We start from the raw sequence: 22,873 nt of genomic DNA, 5'->3' as shown, positions 1-22,873 counted from the left end.
CTCCGTGTGTATCATTGGTATTAGTTACGTGGGACTAATGGTCGTTGCTGACTTATTGAAATATCATTGTATATGATCATCTCCTTGTTCTGATTTTGGTCAACGAGCCAAGCTCCTATTAAAGCAAATGCTGGTCCCTGCACCAACCCATGCATATACGATTAAGAACAGTAACAGATATATAGTGCAATCTGGGAACATCACATGGGGCAAACTAGTAGTTAACTTACAGTTCCTCCAACTGTAGGATCTGGTGTATGCAGAAAGCTCATGAAATTACCAGAGACTCCTCCGAGAATGTAAATGAGACAAAATGTGATTAGTCCATAGTCACGGCAGACTTTTGGTCCAAAAGTAAGCAGAGCCCAGGAGCTAAGGGCTACATGAGGAATCCCAGAGTGCTGTAACGTACAATAAAAGTGATTCAGAGACAAAAAGGAAAAATCACATGAAACAAGTCATCAAGAGTACTAAATGTGGTGGTAAAAAGATGCAGCGGCATGAGAAAAAAAAACAATATATACTTATAGTTTTGACAGTAAAGTTGTCTTGAGTGTGTTTTGTTTGAGTGTGTTTTTAAAACAGTAAAGAATGGGAGAACAGACCCAGTTTGTTGGTCTTGTACCAGAAACATGGGTGTGACCAGTCTCCACCATTATCCAGCAATGATTAAATCATTTATCTTTGCTCAATATAACAAAGGGAGTGATAGCAGTCCCATATCGTAAAGTCTTTACAAGATCTTGTTTGTATTGTTTTGTAAATTAGTTTGTAAAGTTGGAGAAACAGATACTGATAGGGATGATACTATGTTGCTTGGGCTTGAGCGTGAATGTATTGGAAGTATAAAGAAGAAAAGTTGACCAAGCTAATCGATGTAGAGCTCAGCTAAGACAAGCAACAGCTGATAGCTGATGCTGAAGCAGAGCTAGCTACAATCCTTATTTTACTTCTTATTAACAACGCTTTTGTTACTTTTTACTTCATTTTACGTTTGTTGAACCAAGTGGTTTGTCGTTGCCAACGCTTATTTCAGTTTAAAGGGAAATATCTTCTTTTTTTTTTCCAAGTACTTTGGCTAGACTCGGATGATATATATGTGTGTATACAGTATTGTTTTAGTGTATTTCATATACATTCCATATAAATGGAATACATACTTGATCGATCCAAACAACACAACATGCGATCTGGTGTCAAAGATACGTGATGAATTCAATTTTTCTATATGGGATATATTTGTAAACTTTAAAGTTGGGCATTAAGTTTTAAATTTTAAATTTACGACTTTATTACTTTTAATACGTTACTAATTTATACCTTAATGTTCTACTTTTGATGTAACATTATTATGATGTTACTAATATTTCTTATACATTTTTCAAACAGTGTTCATATATTTGACATATTTTCTAAAAAACAATTTTATTTATTATAGATATTTTATTACAATTTAATTAGAACTACGAAATGAATAACACATGAATTAGTGAAACAATATTTCTTGGATTAAGACCAACTTAATTATAAATACAATGTAATTTTTGTAACTTCAAGAAGCCAACAAGAAAATCTGTGATTCAAAGTTCTCTAGAGACTCATTGTATTCTAGAAGCATCCTCTCAACATGTTGTACATGTATGTTGTAAACTTAGTTTTTAGATTGCACCTAATTAAAAATATCACCACAAAGACTTATCCATTTTCACGAGTTTTTGGAGATAGAACACGAGTATTCGTTTTTCCAAGAATCTTGGACCAACCTGCAAGGAAAAATTGTACTACTCTTTGAAACTTGCATAAAGGAAAGCAACACTTTACAGTATTTTCATCATCCAAATGAGTCACTAACCAGATTAATGCAAACATAATGAAAAAGTACATAAAATTTTAATACATCACCCAACAAAACGAGAAACAAAAACAAAAAAGAACTATTGTTTCTTGAGAAGAAGAGGACCAACATTATCTCCATTAGCTTTGTTGTGCTTCACATGACTCCCATCACACAATGGAAACGTCCCAGACCTCCAACACCTAACGCCAAATCAAATCCATCACCATGTTTTTTATATACATGCACACAAAATAAGAGATCCATACATTTGTTCTTTTGTAAAAATACAATAAGAAAAGTCTCACGAAATAAGCTTTAAAAAAACATATATGGATTAGTAAAAAATACATTAATGTAAATCATTAATTATATGCATGATTTTAACAAATACATGGTTCAAATTGTAGATGAATATATATCTATGTGAAACCTGCAATAGGGAGTTATGTTCTTGGAAAGCTCGGTGACGACAACGGAGTCAACAACCTTCTCTTCGTTCTTTCTGATCTCCGGATTGATTCCTCCTCCTCCGCCTCCTTCTGCTCTCACCACCACCATCCTCTGCTGCTTACATCCCACCTCTCCGGCGGTGACTCGCCTAAATGGAACCTGTCCGGCGTAACTCACCCCCATGCCGAACGTGTTTGCGAGTATAGCCATTGGAAACTCTCTTTCTCACCTACTCACTCTCTCTATGTGGTAGTGATTTGTTTATGAAGTAAGCAAGAAGATATCTAAAGTGTGTAAAGCTTGTGGCCATCACGCTCTCTCTACTAAACGATGTCGTAAAGTGTGTGTTTTGTGGCCATTAATGATTTGGTTTAGAAAAAAATGCCAAATACTAAATTATCGTATTTTATTGGTATAGTGCGAAAAGGACTAGTTCTTGTCACGAGACGTTAATTATAAGAACCAAACCAATCTCGTAATCGCATTCGCACGTACCCTTCACTAATTGACAATTAACAAATATATTTAACAACCATTCAATACAAAAACTTTTTTTTTTTTCTATTGATTCAATTTCAAAATTTTGGATCTAAAAAGACTAAAACAAAAACACAAATAGAAATCAAAAAGAAATCTGAAAATTCTCAGAAGCAATTCGATTCGCGGCGATTCCCAAATTCGTGGGATCGAACAATGGCGAGATTCGCAGTGATTGGATTAACGTTCCTCCTTCTACTTGGTACGTCTTTATCAGCGAGATCTGATGAAGAAACGCGGGAGCGGTTTTACGGCAACCTTGTGAACTCGACGGCTCCGGGTAACGGTGAAGGAAGTATCGCTAAAATGTTCGATCGGGTTCTCGAGAAAGAGTTTTCCGAAAACGATTCCCCTGAAGGTTTGGTTCCTTCTTCTTCTTCTTCGATCCCCTTTGGTTTGGTTTGGTGGAACATAAAATAATTTTGTGATTTTGGTTTGGTGGATAATGAAGAAGCTTAACATCTTCTTTTGATTTTTCCTTAGGATCGGATGGAGCTAGCTTTAACAGCAGTGTTGCTGATCAACAAGTAGGTCTTTAGTTACTAGTTATAGTTTCTGAGTGTGAGTTTTTTTAATAATGTTCTTGAGCTCTGTATTTATTATCATGGTTTTTGGCAGGCTGAAATAGAGACTGTTGCTAAAGTAACGCATGAGAAGGGTAAAAGGAATGATACACAAGAGAATAAGTATGCAGAACCTTGTTGTAATTGTTGACTATAGCCATATTTTGATTAGTGTGGTTCAATGTGGGTTTATGAGTTGTTCTTTTCCCCTAATGTGTCCAGTGGTACGAGACCTTTTCAACTTCAAGATGTCTTTTCCCTGGAAAATGAAGATTCTGATGATATGACTCTTATTGACAAAAAGGTTTTTGGAAGAAGACTAAACACGTTTTATTTTAAAACTGATCTTACCATTTGTTTATAGTTTAGTTGCAGCTAATGTTCTTCTTATGCTACTCTGCAGAATAATGTCTTTGTCATGTCAAACAAGAAATCTAAGTATCCCATACTTCAAGTAGATTTGAGGTTGGTCTCTCTCAGATTTCTTCTGTATTTGGAGCATTTTGCTACATGCACTGTTTCAGACTTGTGATGTATAGGTTCTTGACATTTCTTTCAGATTGATATCAGATTTGGTGGTCATTATTGTTTTTGCTGCGATTGGTGGGATCGTCTTCTCTTGTCTTGGACAACCGGTATGCTAGCAACCTTACTTAATAACATGAATTACATCTGATATTAGGTTCTTTGTATCTCGAGCTTCACATTGTGGCCAAATACCATTCTGATGTTATGTTATACTATCTTTATATGCTTTAGGTCATTGTTGGATATCTTCTTGCGGGGTCGATCATTGGGCCAGGGGGATTGAAATTCATCAGTGAAATGGTTCAGGTATGATAATAGCGGGATATTTTTTAGTAGTTATTTTAGATTATAGCATGCAAATATTATAAGAGGACACTTATGGGCTGTTGTTACATGTATTCATTTCCTGATTTTCTTTTTGAACTTTTACAATAGGGTTAACTAGAATAGCATTCATCTACTGTATTGCAAGCAATCAGATCTTTGGATAAACTTTTTGCTTCTTGGCTGAGCATGTAAAAGGTGGCCTTACCATTATCATTTGTTCTTGTTGTGTGAGTTTAAGTCATCAGTACTGTTATATATAAAAGTAGGACGTGGAACCACACATTCATATGGATAAAGTATTCTGGTATTCACATGTTCTGTATTTCTTCTTCTGGTGCTATGGCAGGTTGAAACCGTAGCACAGTTTGGTGTTGTTTTCCTTCTTTTTGCTTTGGGCTTGGAATTCTCAATGACTAAGGTAGACACCCATTTACTATTGAATACAACTTCGTGTGGATTTTGTAATCTTAATCTAAAAATCATTTGTTCCTATGTTAATGCTGCAGCTGAAAGTTGTTGGCCCAGTTGCGATCCTTGGAGGGCTTCTTCAGATTGTCTTACTTATGTTTTTGTGTGGTGTAACTGCCTTGGTATGGGAAAATAGTGCAGTTTTTTTCTAGTGCATATAATTGGCAATTTGGAGATAACTTTTAAAATTGATATCTGTTGACATTGCAGTTGTGTGGAGCAAGGTTGTCAGAGGGTATTTTTGTTGGTGCCTTTTTATCTATGTCATCAACTGCAGTGGTACTTTATTTCTTGTCTTTTGTCTTCTCAAGTTTAATACAAAAGCTACTCTTTTCCGCTTTTCATCTCAGAGTTCTGTTTATAATCCACGTGTCAATTTGAACAGGTAGTAAAGTTTTTGGTAGAACGGAACAGTACAAGTTCTCTTCATGGTCAAGTGACAATAGGGATACTTATCTTTCAGGTTTCACTCATAACACTATATTTACGAATTGAACATTCCGTTATATGAAGTTTTTGTTTCCTTTAGCTATTTTCTTTCATCTTGAATTTTCAGGACTGTGTTGTTGGTTTACTATTCGCCTTGCTTCCAGTTTTGGGTGGTAACAGTGGTTTACTACAAGGGATTATATCAATGGGAAAGCTGTAAGTGGTTCTGTAGTAAGAAATATGTCCAGGAACATCTTATATATCCTCATTACCGTATTTGACATAAAACATTTTCTTGCTGTAATTTTAGGCTTCTGATATTGTCCTTATATCTCACTGTGGCATCTTTATTAACCTGGTCATTTGTACCCCGCTTTCTGAAGCTAATGATTCAATTATCATCTCAAGTAAGTCTTACACGACATATCTATTCAGACATTACTTTGACTATCTTCCTTTCTTTCTTCAAGTGGGATCCGAATTATATTGCCAATGTCTCTCATTATATTATGCAGACAAATGAACTTTACCAATTAGCTGCTGTGGCATTCTGCTTACTATCTGCATGGGTTAGTCCAATTCTATCATTTCTTTGCATACCGGTGCTTGCTTAGCTTTCTGATCCCTTTTGGTGTATTATAACATTCTGAGTAAATTGTTACTAATAGACTACAGAAGAAAACAGTGATGATTACGATAGACACTGAAGTAGTTAAGTATAATAGCATATCGATTTAATTTCCAATTCTTAACTTTAGTGTTGGTTCTTTGCAAAACGTTTTCAGTGCAGTGACAAGCTGGGTCTTAGTCTTGAGTTGGGATCATTTGTGGCTGGTGTTATGTTGTCTACGACCGAATTTGCTCAACATACACTAGAGCAGGTACTGATGTTTGAACTCATGTTGTTTTTACGTCGCAAATACTTGGTACAGAAGTGAAGTCTAAAAGGTCAGGTTATTGACATTTCTGAAATCTCCCTTACTTTGTGATGTAGGTGGAACCAATTCGTAATTTGTTTGCCGCTCTCTTTCTATCCAGTATCGGGATGCTGATCAATGTTCACTTTCTATGGAACCACGTGGATATTCTTCTGGCGTCAGTGATTTTAGTGATAGTTATTAAGACAGCAATTGCAGCAGTAGTTGTTAAGGCTTTTAGGTACAACATGAGGATATCTTTTCACGTGAGTTTTTGCCTCTCCTGCTAGAGATTCTATAAGTCCCTTCATATTGAATCCCATTATCCACCAATCACGTAACTCTGTTGTCACAAATGTAACAGGTCGGGGTATTACTTGCTCAGATTGGAGAGTTCGCCTTTGTTCTTCTAAGCCGAGCGTCAAACCTACACGTTATCGAGGTAAAACTTTTTTGCTTTTGTAATTGAACACACCCTTTACCATTTTCTTCTTACTTAACTTTGGGTTAAACGAATGACAATATAGGGGAAAATGTATCTCCTCCTTTTGGGCACAACTGCTCTAAGTCTTGTAAGTTACCTCAACGTGCAAACAACTTTTTCGCATCTCAAGAGAACATACTTGAAATAGTGTATTATAGTTCACAGCTTATTTACACCTGACAATGCGAACTGTTACAGGTAACTACTCCATTGCTGTTCAAGTTAATACCGAGTGCAATGAACCTCGGTGTCCTCCTTCGATGGTTCCCTTCTGAGAACAGTTCCCAGAACGAGGTAATCCCCATCTCTTTTCCAGAGCTATATAAATGAAAATAGATGTATTGATAAATTGCAATGAGTAATATTATGGGAAAGAGTTATGACTTGTGACTGAGAGTTTTGTTTATAGAATTTGCAGGAGAAAGCATCATTGATAGAAGTACATAACAGAACCAAGTGATCTCTCTTTTGTACATTGACTGAAGGTTTAAGAAAGGGAAACAAATTTTGATCCGAAACTAGACCAGGAAGCCAGGAAAAAAACATTTAAAACTGACCAAATCAGATCCATGACTTGCTTTTTCTAGTTTCTTAAATCATATTATGTAATATGGTATATATTATATATTTAGTATTCACAACCTCCTTGTGTAGTTCAAGCGACTTGTAGCTTATTTATTTCGTGTAAGTTGTAATGATATTAGCTTTGTATGCTTTTAAATACAGCTCTCTTTGTATTACATATTTTTCAAAAGCTCACTCTATTAATTTGGTTTGGATTTCTTTTGAAAGTTTTTATCTGAAAACGAAATCATTTGGATCGTCTTTTATTTTAAAGTGTGCCAGATTTGTCACTAATTCTTTAGCTGTTTGAATAAATGAATCCTTTTTTTGTTACGTGACAAAGGGGAAAAAAATTAAAATTTCGGCTTAAATGTATTATAGAAAGTAAGTCGTCTCTAGCTTCAGCTCTCCCTCCATTTATGTTGTAGAGGTGGGGTTTGCATTCGGATGTCCATTCGAATAGTTTTATATTTTTTTTCTTAGATTTCGGGTCAGGTTTGAATAAACATTAAACACTCGTTAGATATGGGTAATTGTGGATTATACCAAAACCTCAAAATATTTTCGGACGGGTTTGATTTTTTTTTTTTTAACTGAACCATTCATATAATCAAAAATCCGAAATTAATCCGAGTTCAACCAAAAATGTATGAAATCAGTCCGAATTCATTGAAATGATTGTAATTAAAGTACCTAACTAAACACACTGATTGTAATCATCAATAAAAAAGAAAACCAAAGTTATCAAACCAAGTTTAACTGATGAAGAAAAAAAGACAATTCCAAACACCAAGTTAATAAGCCAATAGGTCTTGACTTCTAGAAATATCGAATGATAGCAAATTCAAAGTTAGAATTATATTATCTATCTAAACTAACATATGAAGTTGAGATTTATTAATTTATAAAAGTTATATTGTATGGTATATCGGATTAAAACATTTTTCAGCTATAACATATGCTGTTCACCAGAATACTTATTTAGTTTAGCTAAAAGTTTTTTATCCAACAGTTAAAAAATATTTATAGATTAGAAAGATATTCAATATTTACTGTAAATGTACATTTTTCAGCTACAACAATAGGTTCAAAAAAATATCGTAGGCTTGTTTAACACAATTGTATTGTCTTTTAATAATTTATACAACATATACAATACTGAATAAATATTTCATATAAGTCTGCACCTATTGTTTAACACAATTCATGTTAGAACTTCTATTTTTTTTGTTTTTTTTTAATTTTGTTAGTTATGATTTTATTTAACTCATCTTGAGATGTAAATTGAAAATAATAACATGGAGCAATATATAACTAGATCCTAATATTTTATTTAAACCATATTAAACACATGTTTTCAATTAGGTTCAGTTGCATACTTTTAGAGACAACAAATTACAAGTACCTGGCTTCCCAACGGTTCACACAAATATTAAGTCAAACAAAAGTTTTTTTTTTATTCTTTTTTGGACAAGAGTCAAACAAAAGTTTAAACCACTTACAAAATTAAGTAAATATTATCAAATTTTGCAAAACTGTAGTTGACCTAAGATTTTGTCAAAGATTTTTGTAGATAAAATCAATGTAATTAACGTTAAAAAAAATCTTAAGTCAAACAAAATTTTATGGTATATATTAATTAGATTTAATGCAAAGTTTATATGGTATTATTAACATTTGAATCTCATCTATATAAGAACAATCAACTCTCTTTTTACTCACTAAGTGGTTTTACTCACTAAGTGGTTTTACAAAATATTTCATAGTAATTCTTTTGTAAATTTTTTTATAGAAAGATGGCGCTTCCAAAATCTCATTTTGTTGCTCTTCTCTTGATCATTTCTCTCATCGTAAATGTTCAATCTACTCGTAAGATTTTGTAGACGTATAGTCAAAATATGCAAATTTTTCAGTATACATATAATTATCATCATTTTTATAATTAATGTAATTATTATATATAATTATTATATTTTTGTAATTTGAGTAATTTTACAGGGATTATGGATGATTCAGACGGCGATTGTAAATACAGAGGACCATGTCACAAGAGGGAAGATTGTTTCCAAAGATGTGGACTAAAAGCACCTTCCCATGGTGCTTTGTGTGTACCTTCAGGAGTCAATCTGGAACGTGTATGTAGTTGTCTCTATTAATATGCAACTGGATATGATTGACAATGTTCAATACGGTTTAAATAAGATATTATATCATCTCTACATATATTGTTTCATATTGTTATTTTTCCAATTTACATGTCTCAATATAGGTTAAAAGATATTTCAATCATAACTAACTCAAAGAATAGGAGATCTAACATAAGTTATACTAAACAATATATAGGAGAAAAAAGTATGAATATATTTGTTTTATAACTTATACATTTGATTTTTTTTCTTTTGTAATTTCATGTTTAGTTTCAAATAAACAATTCTATGATATTTTTTTGTATGCATACGTACCCAATATATGTAAATCAAATATGAATAAGACTTAATAAATATCTAGCATGTAGTGTTTGTAAAAATTGAAAGCCATACATGTCTGTTTACAATTCAAAAGATAAAAAAAAAAAATTATGAAAAGAAGATAATATAGAAAAAAAGAGAGAGTAAAATCAGTCGATCATTATTCGATTAATACATTTTTAAAGTAAGATTTCTGACTGATTTTGAAACCAGTTTTACTAAGAGTATAAAACTGATGAGTCATATATGTAAGATTTCTGACTGATTTTAAAACCAGTTTTACTAAGAGTATAAAACTGATGAGTCATATATGTTGATAGGCATAGCAATTTTACCGATGAGTCACAAGCAACCACATAATATATGTCGTACTTCTAAATTTCTTTAATCTTATTATGTAATATGGTATATATTATATGTTTAATATTCACAACCTCCTTGTGTAGTTCAAGCGACGCGTAGCTTGTTTATTTGGTGTAAGTTGTAATAATATTAGCCTTGTATGCCCTTGAATACATCTCTCTTTGTATTACATATTTTTGAAACGCTCACTATTTATTTGGTTTGGATTTCTTTGAAAACAAAGTCATCTGGATCATTTTTTATTTTAAAGTGTGCCAGATTTTTCACTAATTCTTTAGCTGTTTGAGTAAATGAATCTTCTTTTTTTATCAGACAGGGTAAAAAAATTAAAATTTCTTCTTTGGTGCACGTAGCTTACATCTATTACTGAAAGGAAATAGTCTCTAACTTCAGCTCTCGCTCTATTTGTGTTGCATTCAGATATCCATTCGAGTAGTTTCATATTTTTTTTTAGATTTTGGTTCGGGTTTGGATATACATTAAACACTCATTATATTATATATGTGTAATTGTGGGTTATATCCAAAACCTTAAAAATTTCGGACGAGTTTGATATATTTTTTTAACAGAACCAAAGTAAAAAAAAAATTTCCAAAATTAATCCGAGTTCAACCAAAAAAATATGAAATGAGTCCAAATTGATTGATTGTAATCAATGTACCTAACTAAACATGATAATATCATTATTTTACCAATTTTAGCTAGTCATAGTATACTTTTAGGAAGAGTTCGACATGATTTCAAGATTTTAATGTTTATTATCAAGTATTTTAGGTTTCAAAAAAGTTTTATAGGTTTTAGAGGAAAAAGTACCAAAAGACAAAGGAAAATACATTTGAAGAAAGATTCGGAACTTAACAGTACGTGACACCTTTGAAGAACTTTCGGAACACACATTTTGACGAAATTGGTGTCTATGTAAAGAAGGAAGAGTCATGTTTCTCCTGGAAGATGTAACGCTCCGACCGCCACCTCTTAGTGGGCCCCATGTCCACTCCCAGTCCATGGGCCACCTTCTTTAATTGGCCTCACGTCCTCTCACTAGGCCCGTGAGCCCATCTCTATCCGACGGCTGGTTTGCTACGTCCGGGAGGCTTTAAAGACTTGTTACCGTCCCTACAAATCACCACATGATCTTTCCCTGTGTTTTGTCCTCACTCACACAGTTTCGACAGTCACTTCCCGGTCACCCATCCTCAGATTACTCGAGCATAAGCACGCTTAACTGTGGAGTTCTCTCAGTACGTTTGACCAAAAAGATAAGTGCACTTTGGTGACATAGGTGGCCAAATCAATTTTTTTGAACCTCTCCGCAAGTCTCTAAAACCGGGGTGTCACAGAAGATATAGCCGATTTACTAGAACGTGTCGCAAACCGATGAGAAGATAAGTTTGAAGCCAAGTGAACTTTAATTACTAACCCGATTATGAAATGACCTGACCCATTTTTTTTTTTTTAAATAAATACAATACATAATTAAGCATCTCATACTACTTAATTAAACCACCCAAACCACAATTCCTCATTAAACCAATAACAACCAATATGCACAGCGGAAACATACCAAACATACAAAACCAACACATCATCAATGCAATAACATTCCTAAGCATTCTATCCATCCACCTAGCATAACTCTATCCAAGGTTCCAACATAAACAATATAACCAAGTCCAACAACACACAACCGAGACCCTAGATCATCCTCCTCCTCATCGCCATGATTCCACATCACATACCTACACACCACAAACAACAATTGAGATGCGTAAGTATTATCACAAATACTTAGTGAGGCAATCCTCCCATCTACTAGGCTATACATACAAGCAACTGAGATTCCAATGTTTAACAAACAACAAAAACAAACACAACAAACCAGGAAATCACGAATCAAACAATTGGTGTCGACCGACACCAGGTATGTGTCGATCGACACTGGCCCAAACATAGTGTCGACCGACACCAACCTGGTGTCGATCGACACCGACTCCGCAGACATGTTCTGCTCAAAGCCGATCATCGAATCTCCGTTTCCAATCACCTCCAATCCGTTCCAAACTCACCCAAAAGCTCAGGAACCTATAAGAACCATAACACAACCACCACAAGCAAGAACAACACCACAAAACACAACCAATCAAGAAAAACAAAGGACTCTCAGGCTTAGATAAGCCATGGTCATGCACTCACCTCTTTTGCAGGAAGTTTCTGTCCCAAAATGACGAATCCAGCACCCCAGAAAGTTTCCCCTTCGTTCCTAGCACCAGATCTCCACTCCACAGGAACAGATCTCACCAAACCAGCTTAGAATCCCCAAAATCCCTCAAGAACACCCTCTCTTCTCTCTTTTCTCTTTAGAAACGGCCAAAACAACTCTTTCCACGACCTAGGTCGAGTTTCCTCTACAAATACGTCGGTTTTACACTTCAATTGAACCAAACCAAACCAAAACGATGAATTAACAGAATCTGGTCGGAACAAAATTTGATGGTGTCGATCGACACTCCTCTTGGTGTCGATCGACACCCCTTCCCCAAATCCCCAATTTGGTTCGCGGGCGTTACAATTCTCCCCCTCTAACAAAATATTTGTCCTCGAATCTGAACACACCGCCACTCATCCACAAAACTCATCAAACCACCGTTGTAACAGTTTGCACCATCTAACCATTGGGTCTACCGCAACCAGGACACCACTGGTCTACACAATCCTGACCCCACTGGTCAATCCAAACCATACTCTCCCAATCATCACCACTCTGGTCCCCCCGACCAGCATACACCTGACCCTCCCGGTCAACACATAGAAAACCCCGAGACTGAACCCCCATCAATCCCGAGATCCGCTTCCGATCTCAACTGTAACCCTGAGATTGAACCCCCATCAGTCTCATAATTCCACATCCGGTTACCATGCTTATCCCCATGTCCTTGACACTTTTGCCACCAACTCATCTGCTCTTAGGTCGCAACCTTCAAGCCATACCGATCACACTCTCAGACCCCCCGTCTTTGAGCCATACCGTCTCACCCTCGGGTCATCACCCTCGAGATCTCAGTACCAGGAGAGCCCCCATCTCCTCTGCCACCCTCATGACCGCAGTCCCTCGTGCTATTGGTATCTAGGGAGCCCCCGTCCCCTCAGGAGAACCCCCATCTCCTCTGCCACCCTCATGACCGCAGTCCCTCGAGCTATTGGTATCTAGGGAACCCCCGTCCCCTCAGGAGAACCTCCATATCCTCATGAGTTGTTCAGGACCCCCGTCCCTCTAGCAAACGGTCATAACGTCTATAAGCATTTTTCCAACCTGGACCGTCCCGTGATCCGCGTAAAACATCTCAATGTCCTACCAACCCCATATCCTCTCTGAGAATATCACCACTACCATGGCCACCCCCGGGCCTCACTACTAACATCTCAACACCTCGGTGTTTACAAACACCCTTTCCACTAATATACAAGTTCTAACTATTCATCATAGAACTTTCTATTTTTAGAAACTTTCTATGCATGGCAACTTTCCATTTATAGAATTCCCGAGCGAATTCCTTTTCCACAAGATCCAAAAATTCCAAAAACCAAATAACTGCATTTTAATAAAACCTCAAGTGCAATAAACGTTTACAACTCCAAACGAAAATACATAGCTGAAATAAAAAGAAACAGAAGCCAAACTAAACTCCGGGTTGAGCACCCGGTCCTCCCTTCGGTTGTGCCGCACCCCCATCATCTGCCTCAACTTAGGACAGAAAGGCCTGATGTTCCTCTCCTCTCCACAATGATAACACGATCGACGATTTTCCTGTGGATCTCGTTTCTTGGGACAGTATGCCAACCTGTGGTTCTTGCTTCAACATCCGAAGCACCCTCGCCCACCTTGCTGCATACCTGACGTGTCTACCCGCTTCCTCTTATGCCTTTGCTCCGACTTGTTACCCTTGCTCAGATTGTTCTGCTCCAAAGTCTCCTCTGTCTGAACCGCTGGGCTGACCACCACTAACTGTGACCTCAAGTCATCCTCTATCTCCGCTTCAGTCACCACCAGCTCTGCCCTCGTAGCATAACTCCTCCCTCTTCAGTGGACCCTCAAGTCCTCACGAAGCACCCTCATGAACCTCCTGATCTGAGCCACCTCGGGCTCCATCGCCCGACCCCCATAAGCCAGAAGTTGACTGAACTCTACGTCCAGCTCCCGCACTGACCGAGTCCCCTGAGATAGCTGAAGAAACTGCACCTCCAATCGGTCTAATACGCCTATCTCGGAAAATACTTGCGGTTGAACTCCTCCACAAAGTCAGTCCAAGTCATCTCCCTCTGCACTCTCCTAGCAGCCACTGATCTCCACCACACCTGAGCATCACCAACCAAGTTATGGACCCCTATGTCCACCCAAAACTCCTCAGGACATCTCTGATTCTGGAAGTTACATTCCACACTCGTCCTCCACGCATCTGCAGCAGTAGGATCCATACCACCCGAAAACTGCACAGTCTCCAGTTTATGCATCTCCTTCAGCATAGACAATCCGCAGCCACTGGCTGCTGCTCCTCCGCCACCACTGGTGGCACTACCTGAGCCTGAGCCGGACCCACTCCCGGTATCCGCTCCAACAGCTGTGTCAACAAGCCCGTCAGGTCCACACCTCCCACAGGGGCCCCACCTGCTGGGATTCCCATACCCGGAACTCTAGCACCACCGGCCACTCGAGCACCGACACCGCCCGCACCGACCCCCTCAGCGCCTACGGTCCTATCAGTACCACCACCGGCCACACTCATGGACCCCTCCTGGAAGTCCTGCGACTCGCCGACACCCTTAGCTGTCACACTCGTCTCAACAGACTCACTCACTGCTGGGACTATGCCCCTACCATGACCACGAACACGACCGCATCCCGGACCACGTCCGCGTCCACGACCAGCAACAGCTCCACCCTTATCCATCCGCACTACCCATAACAGAAAGCTAAGTAGACAATTCAAAACCGCACACAAACACACATCTTACCGTGGAATCTCATTGAAGGATCGAAGAAGATGATACTAGGACTCCATACCACATGCAAATTGACTAACTACTCATAATCATTTCCATCACACAACATGATGCATCAAGCAAAAGGAAAATAATTCACTCAATTAAATTCCTAACCACTCTAACCATCCATTTAACCATTCTAGAACCGTAAAGGCTCTGATACCAAATTGAAACGACCTGACCCATTTTTTTTAAATAAATACAATACATAATTAAGCATCCTATACTACTTAATTAAACCACCCAAACCACAATTCCTCATTAAACCAATAACAACCAATATGCACAGCGGAAACATACCAAACGTACATAACCAACACATCATCAATGCAATAATATTCCTAAGCATTATATCCATCAACTTAGCATAACTCTATCCAAGGTTCCAACATGAACTATATAACCAAGTCCAACAACACACAACCGAGACCCTAGATCATCCTCCTCCTCATCGCCATGATTCCACATCACATACCTACACGCCACAAACAACAATTGAGATGCGTAAGTATTATCACAAATACTTAGTGAGGCAATCCTGCCATCTACTGGGCTATACACACAAGCAACTGAGATTCCAATGTTTAAAAAACAACAAAAACAAACACAACAAACCAGGAAATCACGAATCAAACAATTGGTGTCGACCGACACCAGGTATGTGTCGATCTACACTGGCCCAAACATGGTGTCGACCGCCACCAACCTGGTGTCGATCGACACCGACTCCGCAGACGCGTTCTGCTCGAAGCCGATCATCGAATCTTCGTTTCCAATCACCTCCAATCCGTTCCAAACACACCCAAAAGCTTCAGGAACCTATAAGAACCATAACACAACCACCACAAGCAAGAACAACACCACAAAACACAACCAATCAAGCAAAACAAAGGATTCTCAGGCTTAGATAAGCCATGATCATGCACTCACCTCGTTTGCAGGAAGTTTCTGTCCCAAATTGATGAATCCAGCACCCCAGAAAGCTTCCCCTTCGTTCCTAGCACCAGATCTCCACTCCACATGAACATATCTCACCAAACCAGCTTAGAATCCCCAAAATCCCTCAAGAACACCCTCTCTTCTCTCTTTTCTCTTTAGAAACGGACAAAACAACTCTTTCCTCGACCTAGGTCGAGTTTCCTCTATAAATATTTCATTTTTACACTTCAGTTGAACCAGACCAAACCAAAACGATGAATTAACAGAATCTGGTCGAAAAAAAATTTGATGGTGTCGATCGACACTCCTCTTGGTGTTGATCGACACCCCTTCCCCAAATTCCCAATTTGTTTTCCGGGCGTTACAGATTAGCAATCTTTACGGCGGCCCGGTCCAGAGGAGTCACGACGGTCCAGAACCTTCCTTCTCCGTCCCATTCCATGCACACAACATCTAAAAATGCTTTTACCCTTACAAAACCCTAAGCCTTAAACACTCTATAAATACTCATCTAAACCTAGGTTTTAGTGTGTGTCTTGAAGCAACCCCTATGAGTCGACCAGAAGCAAAGCAGCCAAGACCAGAGACCTCTCTCCTTCCTCTCCTTGAAGCCTTGGAGATCACAAAATTATTTTGTTTTCTATTTCATTTGTTTTTGTTCCTGAAGGAAGAAGATCTTTACAACTTTGTACAATCATTGAAGTAATATTTAAAACCCTTTTCTCTATTTATTCTTTTATGTTTATGGATTTATTCAACTTTGATTTGATAATTTCCTTAAACATGCTAGCGTAGTTTTCTAGTTGGGTTTAAAGGGGTTTAATTGCTATGCCTATAATACCTATAATTTATGATGGGTTAAGAAATTTGCTACATAGACGCTCATGTCTTGTAAATGTTCTGAATATGTTTATGCTAATGTTCCTGCTCCATATACTCTGTTACTCAACTATCACATGAAACGATGCATATATCAAAACATTTATAACAGATCCAATTCTAATCCATGAAGTTCTATAGGTAAGTGGTATATGCTTTCCATGACACGACTCACATCTAAGCTAGGTCAATCACAATGAAAGCTGTTAGCAAAGCATACACAATATGGATCACAGTTAGTTCATGAGGCTAACTTAAAGCATTAAGCAAAGATTTAAAATTAAAGTATAGAATAAATGAAATAGAAATCTAACAAACCCTGTCACCTAAACTATGATCATCCCCCCCCCCCCCCTTTGATTATCCCTTTAAACCCAACTAGAAAACTACGTTAGCATGTTTAAGGAAATTATCAAATCAAAGTTGAATAAACCCATAAACATAAAAGAATAAATAGAGAAAAGGGTTTTAAATATTACTTCAATGATTGTACAAAGTTGTAAAGATCTTCTTCTTTCAGGAACAAAAACAAATGAAATAGAAAACAAAAGAATTTGGTGATCTCCAAGGCTTCAAGGAGAGGAACGAGAGAGGTCTCTGGTCGTGGCTGCTTTGCTTTTGGTCGACTCATAGGGGTTGCTTCAAGACACACACCAAAACCTGGGTTTAGATGAGTATTTATAGGGTGTTTAAGGCTTAGGGTTTTGCAAGGGTAAAAGCATTTTTAGATGTTGTGTGCATGGAATGGGTGGGAGAAGGAAGGTTCTGGACCATCGTGACTCCGCTGGACCGGGCCGCCGTGAAGATTGCTAATCGGGCTAGTAATTAAAGTTCACTTGGCTTCAAACTTATCTTCTCATCGGTTTGCGACACGTTCTAGTAAATCGGCTATATCTTCTGTGTCACCCAGGTTCAAGAGACTTGCGGAGAGGTTCAAAATAATTGATTTGGCCACCTATGTCACTAAAGTGGACTTATCTTTTCGGTCAAACGTACTGAGAGAACTCTACAGTTAAGCGTGCTTATTCTGGAGTAGTCTTAGGATGGGTGACCTTAGGGGAAGTGACTGTCGGAACTGTGTGAGTGAGGACAAAACACAGAGAAAGATCATGTGGTGATTTGTAGGGATGGTAACAATTCTTTAAAGCCTCCCGGACGTAGCAAACCAGTCGTAGGATAGAGATAGGCTCACGGGCCTAATGAGAAGACGTGAAGCCAATTAAAGAAGGTGGGTCCATAGACTGGGAGTGGACATGGGGCCCACTAAGAGGTGGCGGTCGGGGCGTTACATCTTCCAGGAGAAACATGTCTCTTCATTCTTTACATAGACACCAAATTCGTCAAAATGTGTGTTCCGGAAGTTCTTCAAAGGTGTCATGTACTGTTAACCTCCAAATCTTTCTTCAAGCGTATTTTCCTTTGTCTTTTGGTACTTTTCCTCTAAAATCTATAAAACCTTTTTAAAACCTAAAATACTTGATAATAAACATTAAAGCCTTGAAATCAAACCCGTCCGAAAAAAAAAATATCAAACCCGTCCGAAAATTTTAAGGTTTTGGATATAACCCACTATTACACATATATAATATAATGAGTGTTTAATGTATATTCAAACCCGAACCAAAATCTAAAAAAATATATATTAAACTACTCGAATGGATATCTAAATGCAAATCCCTCCTCTCCGACGTAAATAGAGCGAGAGCTGAAGTTAGAAACTATTTACTTTCAGTAATAGATGTAAGCTATGTGCACCAAAGAAGAAATTTAAATTTTTTTACCATACTTTAAATTTAACATAATTCATGTTAGAATTACTTTTTTTTTTTTTTTTTTTAAATTTTGTTAGTTATGCTTTTATTTAATTGATCTTGATATGTAAATTGCAAAAAGTAACATGGAGCAATATATAACTAGATCCTAATAATTTATTTAGACCGTATTAAACACATGTTTTCAATTAGGTTCAGTTGCATACTTTTAGAGACAACATATTACAATTACCTTCCTTCCCAACGGTTCACACAAATCTTAAGTCAAACAAAAGTTTGTTTTTTTCTTGGACAAGAGTCAAACAAATGTTTAAACCACTTACAAAATTAAGTAAATATTATCAAATTTTGTAAAACTGTAGTTGACCAAAGATTTTGTCGAAGATTTTTGTTGATAAATCATTGTAATTAACGTTAAAAAAAAATCTTAAGTCAAACAAAATTTTATGGTATATATTAATTAGATTTAATGCAATATGGTATTATTAACATTTGAAACTCATCTATATAAGAACAATCAACTCTCTTTTTACTCACTAAGTGGTTTTACAAAATATTTCATAGTAATTCTTTTGTAAACATTTTTCTAGAAAGATGACGCCTCCAAAATCTCATTTTGTTGCTATTCTCTTGATCATTTCTCTCATCGTAAATGTTCAATCTATTCGTAAGATTTTGTATTCCCATAGTCAAGATATGCAATTTTTTTCAGTATACATATAATTATCATCATTTTTATAACTAATGTAATTATTATAAATCTTATAATTATTATATTTTTGTATTTTTGATTAATTTTACAGGGATTATGGATGATTCAGACGACGACTGTAAATACAGAGGACCATGTCACAAGAGGGAAGATTGTTTCCAAAGATGTGGACTAAAAGCACCTTCTCATGGTGCTTTGTGTGTACCTTCAGGAGTCAATCTGGAACGTGTATGTTGTTGTCTCTATTAATATGCAACTGGATATGATTGACAATGTTCAATATGGTTTAAATAAGATATTATATCATCTCTACATATATTGTTTCATAATGTTATATTTCCAATTTACATGTCTCAATATAGGTTAAAAGATATTTCAATCATAACTAACTCAAAGAATAGGTGATCTAATATAAGTTATACTAAACAATAGGAGAAAAAGTATGAATATATATGTTTTATAACTTATACATTTGATTTTTTTTTCTTTAGTAATTTCATGTTTAGTTTCAAATAAACAATTCTATGATATTTTTTTGTATGCATACGTACCCAATATATGTAAATCAAATATGAATAAGACTTAATAAATATCTAGCATGTAGTGTTTGTAAAAATTGAAAGCCATACATGTCTGTTTACAATTCAACAGATAAAAAAAAAAAATTTATGAAAAGGAGATAATATAGAAAAAAAAGAGAGCGTAAAATCAGTCGATCATATTCGATTAATACATTTTTAAAGTAAGATTTCTGACTGATTTTGAAACCAGTTTTACTAAGAGTATAAAACTGATGAGTCATATATGTTAATAGGCATAGCAATTTTACCGATGAGTCACATACAACCACATAATATTTACTTAAATCTTATTATGTAATATGGTATATATTATATATTTAGTATAGCTGAATCTTATTATGTAATATGGTATATATTATATATTTAGTATTCACAACCTCCTTGGGTAGTTCAAGCGACGCGTAGCTTGTTTATTTGGTGTAAGTTGTAATAATATTAGCCTTGTATGCCCTTGAATACATCTCTCTTTGTATTACACTAGATATTCACCCGCGGTACACCACGGAACTATATTTTTGTTTAGAAATATAAAATAAAAATTCTTTATTATATTAACTATATATGTATATGATATATTTTGTATTTTTAAATCTACTATAGTTTTACGTCAATACATTATGTAGTGTATAATTTCTATTGTCTACTTGTGGTGGTTTATTATATACAGGATATTCTTATTATTCATTAAATTTAATTTAGTTAACAAATATATTTTTGTGATTTTTTTTTCATTTACATTGTAGAGATAATAGTATTACATAATATATTTTATTTTTATAATTATATGAGTATACTATAATTTGACTTTGTAATTTTGGTTGTTTTATCTCTATATCATTTAACACTTTTGTATTTATAGTTGTGCAAGTCGATTAAAATGGTGAAGTGTTTTTTTTGTAAAGTTTGATTTATATCAATTGTTTCTTATTAGTATGGATCAAAAATTTATATATTAATATATTAGCTACTGAAAAATAAAGTAATTTTTTTTTAACAATTTGTATCAGTTCGGGCCTCAAATTTTTTTAAAATTAAAGTTATTATCAACAGTTTAATCACTTGGCTTTCAAACACATGAAAATAAGTTATTATCAACAGTTTTTTTAGAGAATGGATTACTTAAATATAAAATATTTAATGCTAATGGGTGTTGGTCCGATACTTTTGGAAACTTGAATAGGAGAAAATCTTCTTAAGTTAAATTCCAAATTTGAGATTATTTAAAATAAAAAATAATTGTAAAATTAATATTAATGGCATGATTGTAAATAAGTTCAAACTCTAAGATTTATTTCATAAATGTCTCCAAAAATGTATATATAGATATTTTTGAAACGGTCACTCTATTTATTTGGTTTGGATTTCTTTGAAAACAAAGTCATCTGCATCATTTTTTATTTTAAGGTGTGCCAGATTTGCAACTAATTCTTAAGCTGTTTGACACAAATTTGGCAATTAATTACTAGATTAACACTCTATCCTATCCATGACTAGACTGACACAAATTTTAGGTTAAAAAACTAAAAATCCGGAATTTGTTTTTTTTTAATTGTTTTTTTGGAAAAAACGTAAAACCAAAAAAAAAATAGTATTTGATATTTTGATTTAAAAATATGATTAACGAAGAAACAAAATATTTTAAAATATGATGTTTATATTTCTAATAAAATTTATAAAAATAAAATATGATTTAAAATATAATTTATAAAATTAATATTCAAAAAATTGTTTATAAAAATATTATGTATAAAGATATGATTTAAAAATATGGACTTAAGATGATATAGTTTAAATAAGTTTTATAAAAATTATAATGTATAAAATTATTACTAAAAATAATGTATATAAAAATATTAAAATAAGATTATGGAAATATAATATAAAATATATAAAAATAGGATTTTAAAATATGATGTTAATTTTTAATATGATTTAGGAAAATAAAAATGTATGACTGAAATATATGCTTTAAATATATGTGTTTAAAAATATTATTCATAATATGATTTATAAAAAATATAATTAATAAAAATATGACTGAAAAAAATATAACTTAAAACAAATATGTTGTTACTATATATACATTTTACATCTAATAAATCTGTTATCAAATACTAGATTTTTGGAAGCAAACAAAAAAACTGTCATAACTTAAACAAATCTGTCATAACATATGGTATTCACATAGGTCATTTTAGCAATTTTTTTAAAATGTTATAAATCGTTTTCAAACGACAAATTTTTAGTTAAATTTAAAAATCTGTCGTAACTTAAAACAAATATGTTATCACTAGAAGTCAACCTAATAATTATTTGTCTGTGAAAAAATCTGTCATGTTAAGATAGATTTTAAATCAAGAAAATAAATCTAAAATAACTGTAGAAATTAAATCTGCTAGACATTATATCAAATCTGTCATATATTCTGAAAGTCTGTGGTGTCTTTATAAATAAGTCTGTCGTAAAAAATAAATCTGTCATCAATTATAAATCTGTCATAACTGTAACTAAAAAATCAGTCGTCCAAAATAAGTCTGTCATAAAAAATCTGTCATACAAAAATAAACCTGTTGTGCAAAAACAAATCTGTCATACACAAATTTATCTGTAACAACTAGTCCGGCAGACTTTTGAAAATATTTTGATTTTTTTAAAAAAATTCTGGGAGGGTAAATTTGACTTTTTTCCTAACAAAGTAAAAAGGGTATTTTAGGCAAAAAATAACTTATCTAACCCTTACATTTTATGAGTTACTTTAGTAATTAACCTCCTAATTTGGGTCAATCTAGTTTTTCTCCCTATTATATATGTGTAATTGTGGGTTATATCCAAACCTCAAAAATTTTGGACGGGTGTGATATATTTTTTTTAACTGAACCAAAGTAAAAAAAAAATTCCGAAATTAAGCCGAGTTCAACCAAAAAAATATGAAATGAGTCCAAATTGATTGGTTGTAATCAAAGTACCTAACTAAACATGATAACATAATTATTTTACCCATTTTAGCTAGTCCTA

At 34.9% G+C, this 22,873-nt stretch overlaps 4 protein-coding genes and 1 pseudogene across 10 annotated transcripts; 3 read left to right on the top strand and 2 right to left on the bottom strand.

Annotated features, from left to right (window-relative positions):
• Positions 1 to 20: 20 nt before the first annotated feature.
• Positions 21 to 708, bottom strand: LOC104726454 (RHOMBOID-like protein 9, chloroplastic pseudogene; annotated as a pseudogene). The gene is made up of 3 exons (XR_015568474.1): positions 626 to 708; positions 231 to 401; positions 21 to 137 (listed from the first exon to the last, which is right to left on the bottom strand). The product of XR_015568474.1 is annotated as an RHOMBOID-like protein 9, chloroplastic pseudogene (transcript).
• A 1,068-nt stretch (positions 709 to 1,776) lies between these two features.
• On the bottom strand, positions 1,777 to 2,655 carry LOC104726446 (CDGSH iron-sulfur domain-containing protein NEET). Its single transcript, XM_010445315.3, has 2 exons — positions 2,268 to 2,655; positions 1,777 to 2,037 (listed from the first exon to the last, which is right to left on the bottom strand). Exons 1-2 carry the CDS (start codon positions 2,495 to 2,497, stop codon positions 1,935 to 1,937), a joined length of 333 nt encoding a protein of 110 aa, XP_010443617.1. The 5' UTR covers positions 2,498 to 2,655; the 3' UTR covers positions 1,777 to 1,934.
• A 70-nt stretch (positions 2,656 to 2,725) lies between these two features.
• Positions 2,726 to 7,294, top strand: LOC104726430 (K(+) efflux antiporter 5). 6 transcript variants are annotated; one of them, XM_010445305.2, is made up of 20 exons: positions 2,726 to 3,182; positions 3,308 to 3,351; positions 3,443 to 3,510; positions 3,610 to 3,691; positions 3,791 to 3,852; positions 3,947 to 4,022; positions 4,147 to 4,221; positions 4,589 to 4,660; positions 4,749 to 4,832; positions 4,921 to 4,989; positions 5,096 to 5,173; positions 5,267 to 5,355; positions 5,450 to 5,546; positions 5,655 to 5,708; positions 5,925 to 6,020; positions 6,134 to 6,322; positions 6,421 to 6,498; positions 6,584 to 6,628; positions 6,739 to 6,834; positions 6,959 to 7,294. In XM_010445305.2, exons 1-20 carry the CDS (start codon positions 2,981 to 2,983, stop codon positions 6,998 to 7,000), a joined length of 1,698 nt encoding a protein of 565 aa, XP_010443607.1. In that variant the 5' UTR covers positions 2,726 to 2,980; the 3' UTR covers positions 7,001 to 7,294. The 6 variants fall into 6 exon arrangements, 4 of the variants coding, with proteins under 4 accessions (XP_010443607.1, XP_010443600.1, XP_087342400.1 ...); XM_010445298.2 differs by having other exon boundaries at positions 6,950 to 7,294; XR_015580827.1 differs by having other exon boundaries at positions 2,775 to 3,182; positions 5,930 to 6,020.
• Positions 7,295 to 8,838: 1,544 nt separating this feature from the next.
• On the top strand, positions 8,839 to 9,323 carry LOC147948909 (putative defensin-like protein 270). The gene is made up of 2 exons (XM_087477503.1): positions 8,839 to 8,973; positions 9,103 to 9,323. Exons 1-2 carry the CDS (start codon positions 8,901 to 8,903, stop codon positions 9,258 to 9,260), a joined length of 231 nt encoding a protein of 76 aa, XP_087333629.1. The 5' UTR covers positions 8,839 to 8,900; the 3' UTR covers positions 9,261 to 9,323.
• A 9,792-nt stretch (positions 9,324 to 19,115) lies between these two features.
• Positions 19,116 to 19,589, top strand: LOC109127663 (putative defensin-like protein 270). The gene is made up of 2 exons (XM_019232840.2): positions 19,116 to 19,232; positions 19,369 to 19,589. The coding sequence occupies exons 1-2, from the start codon at positions 19,160 to 19,162 to the stop codon at positions 19,524 to 19,526; spliced, it is 231 nt and encodes a 76-aa protein (XP_019088385.1). The 5' UTR covers positions 19,116 to 19,159; the 3' UTR covers positions 19,527 to 19,589.
• The last annotated feature ends 3,284 nt before the right edge of the window (positions 19,590 to 22,873 follow it).

Source organism: Camelina sativa, chromosome 2 (genome assembly GCF_030686135.1).
Source record: "Camelina sativa cultivar CO46 ecotype springtype chromosome 2, ASM3068613v1".
In the NCBI taxonomy this organism is placed as follows: Eukaryota; Viridiplantae; Streptophyta; class Magnoliopsida; order Brassicales; family Brassicaceae; genus Camelina; species Camelina sativa.
The sequence above is the reverse complement of the archived record's forward strand: the minus strand, read 5'-3'. Positions and strand labels throughout refer to the sequence as shown.

Excerpts from the sequence above, each read along its gene's own strand:
- LOC104726446 (XM_010445315.3), bottom strand. The coding sequence starts at position 2,497 with ATGGCTATACTCGCAAACACGTTCGGCATGGGGGTGAGTTACGCCGGA. Across the intron at positions 2,038-2,267 it reads AACATAACTCCCTATTGCAG|GTGTTGGAGGTCTGGGACGT; the intron begins GTTTCACATAGA and ends ATTTGGCGTTAG.
- LOC104726430 (XM_087486274.1), top strand. The coding sequence starts at position 2,981 with ATGGCGAGATTCGCAGTGATTGGATTAACGTTCCTCCTTCTACTTGGT. Across the intron at positions 4,222-4,588 it reads TCATCAGTGAAATGGTTCAG|GTTGAAACCGTAGCACAGTT; the intron begins GTATGATAATAG and ends GTGCTATGGCAG. Across the intron at positions 6,835-6,949 it reads AGAACAGTTCCCAGAACGAG|AATTTGCAGGAGAAAGCATC; the intron begins GTAATCCCCATC and ends TTTTGTTTATAG.
- LOC147948909 (XM_087477503.1), top strand. The coding sequence starts at position 8,901 with ATGGCGCTTCCAAAATCTCATTTTGTTGCTCTTCTCTTGATCATTTCT. Across the intron at positions 8,974-9,102 it reads CGTAAATGTTCAATCTACTC|GGATTATGGATGATTCAGAC; the intron begins GTAAGATTTTGT and ends GTAATTTTACAG.
- LOC109127663 (XM_019232840.2), top strand. The coding sequence starts at position 19,160 with ATGACGCCTCCAAAATCTCATTTTGTTGCTATTCTCTTGATCATTTCT. Across the intron at positions 19,233-19,368 it reads CGTAAATGTTCAATCTATTC|GGATTATGGATGATTCAGAC; the intron begins GTAAGATTTTGT and ends TTAATTTTACAG.